Below are 1,699 nucleotides of genomic sequence, written 5' to 3' on the forward strand. Positions count from 1 at the left end.
ATTCTCATTTGCTTTTGTAAATACCCATGCTGTAATATCTTTTTTTTCATTGCAGTATTGAAAATTAACATGTCAATTTTTATTTTCTTACCCCCAGCACACCAAGAGTATTACACGTGTGAAAAGGGACGCAGCGGCATCATCATCTTTGGACATTATCATGTGAGTTTCCCTTTACCTCCCTTAATTTATCCTTCCTTCCTTCCTTCCTCTCTCTCTCTCTCTCTCTCTCTCTCACCCTCCTATTTTCCCTCCCCTCCTTTTTTCCATTTGCTTTCGCTTCCCTTTCCTCCACTCTTTCTCTCTTCCCTCCTTTCTCCTATTTCTCATTCCTTCCTTCCCTTCCCTTATTTCTCATTCCTTCCTTCCTTCCTTCCCTTCCCTTTTTTTTTCTTCTTTTCCTATGTTTTGTCTCTACTTTTTGTCTTCCCTCCCTCCTAGATATTTAATGAGTACTGTATGCACATTCAGAATCATTACCCTCTGACATCATTTGAAATTTGATTTGCATTGTAAATGTATGTTCTGAACTATATAAAATATATCTTTTCAGAAATACAGTTTATTAAATATTTTCCGAGGTAAGGAAAAAGTGTAATGCTTTTGAAATGATGTTTTGCTCTCTTAATTTTTGAACAGGATCATCTGGAGGCACAAATTCTTCCATTTCAAAGGGAGGGCTCGCACGCGTCAGGAGGAGACGTGTGCACTGCGGTGGCAAATCTCGTCAGTCTCTTGGATCAAGCCACTGACATTTTGGAAAGTTTTCTTCCTTCCCAAAAGTGCTATGTGATGACCTTTCAATCATTCCCTGCTGCCAACTTATGATAAATCCTGGATTTTATTTTATTTTATTTTATTTATTTTTTTGTAATGGATTTCATTTGGCCTTTTTCTCTCTCTCTCTCTCTTTTTCTTCCTCCTTCTTCCTCTTTATCTCCTCATCTCTCTCTTATATTTTTTTCTATTTCATTTCTTGTTTTTTTTACAATATTTATTGTAGTGTTCTTAAGCTTTTGAGGTCATTGCATTTTACATAATAATCTATGTATTACATTGTTATTTTCTGATGTTTCTCTTTATAAAAAAAATAAATAAATAAATAAATTTATACCCTTTGAAAATGACTAGTGAAGTTGCTAAAAGAAACAAAACTGGATATACTAAAAAAATATATATATATAAAAAAAATAATATTAATAAATAAATACACAAGCCTAAACAGACCATCATATCCAACCTTTGAGGTGCTGAAGACCTTGTTAGTGTAGACCAAACCGTGTTTTTTTTTCCCATCAGAGCTCGATAAAGGAATACAATTAATTGAAAAAGTTTTCTCCATTCATCAACCAAGGACGTTTGTGGACTTGGAGAAAATTTGAATAAATACGTTTCCATAAATTCTTTAGTTTTGAAGGATCCATGTATAAATATTAAAAAATAAAACAAAGATAAATATGTAAATGTAAAAACAATAAATGCACTAATATGCAAAAGGTGAAGAGTCAGGTTCGGGGTCATCTTTTCATAATTTCCATCCACTTCTTTTATATTTTTATTTTTTAATTTTTTTTAAGTATGTATTTTCTTAGGTCATGGTGTGTAAGTGTTCCACAGAAAGTGACAAATCATTTCAAATTATAGATTTTTTTTTTTTTTTTTTTTTTTTTTTTTTTTTTTTTTTTTTTTTTTTCTTTTC

The 1,699-nt window shown here is 31.7% G+C and overlaps 1 protein-coding gene across 1 annotated transcript in view; it reads left to right on the plus strand.

The window, feature by feature from the left end:
- Positions 1-1,401, plus strand: part of LOC119595073 (golgin subfamily B member 1-like) — a 23,200-nt gene extending 21,799 nt beyond the window's left edge. The window contains 2 exon segments of the mRNA XM_037944213.1: positions 98-162; positions 640-1,401. Of these exon segments, the coding sequence (XP_037800141.1) occupies positions 98-122 (25 nt within the window). The 3' untranslated portion in view covers positions 123-162; positions 640-1,401.
- Positions 1,402-1,699: the final 298 nt, after the last annotated feature.

Source organism: Penaeus monodon, chromosome 35, assembly GCF_015228065.2.
Source record: "Penaeus monodon isolate SGIC_2016 chromosome 35, NSTDA_Pmon_1, whole genome shotgun sequence".
NCBI lineage: Eukaryota > Metazoa > Arthropoda > Malacostraca > Decapoda > Penaeidae > Penaeus > Penaeus monodon.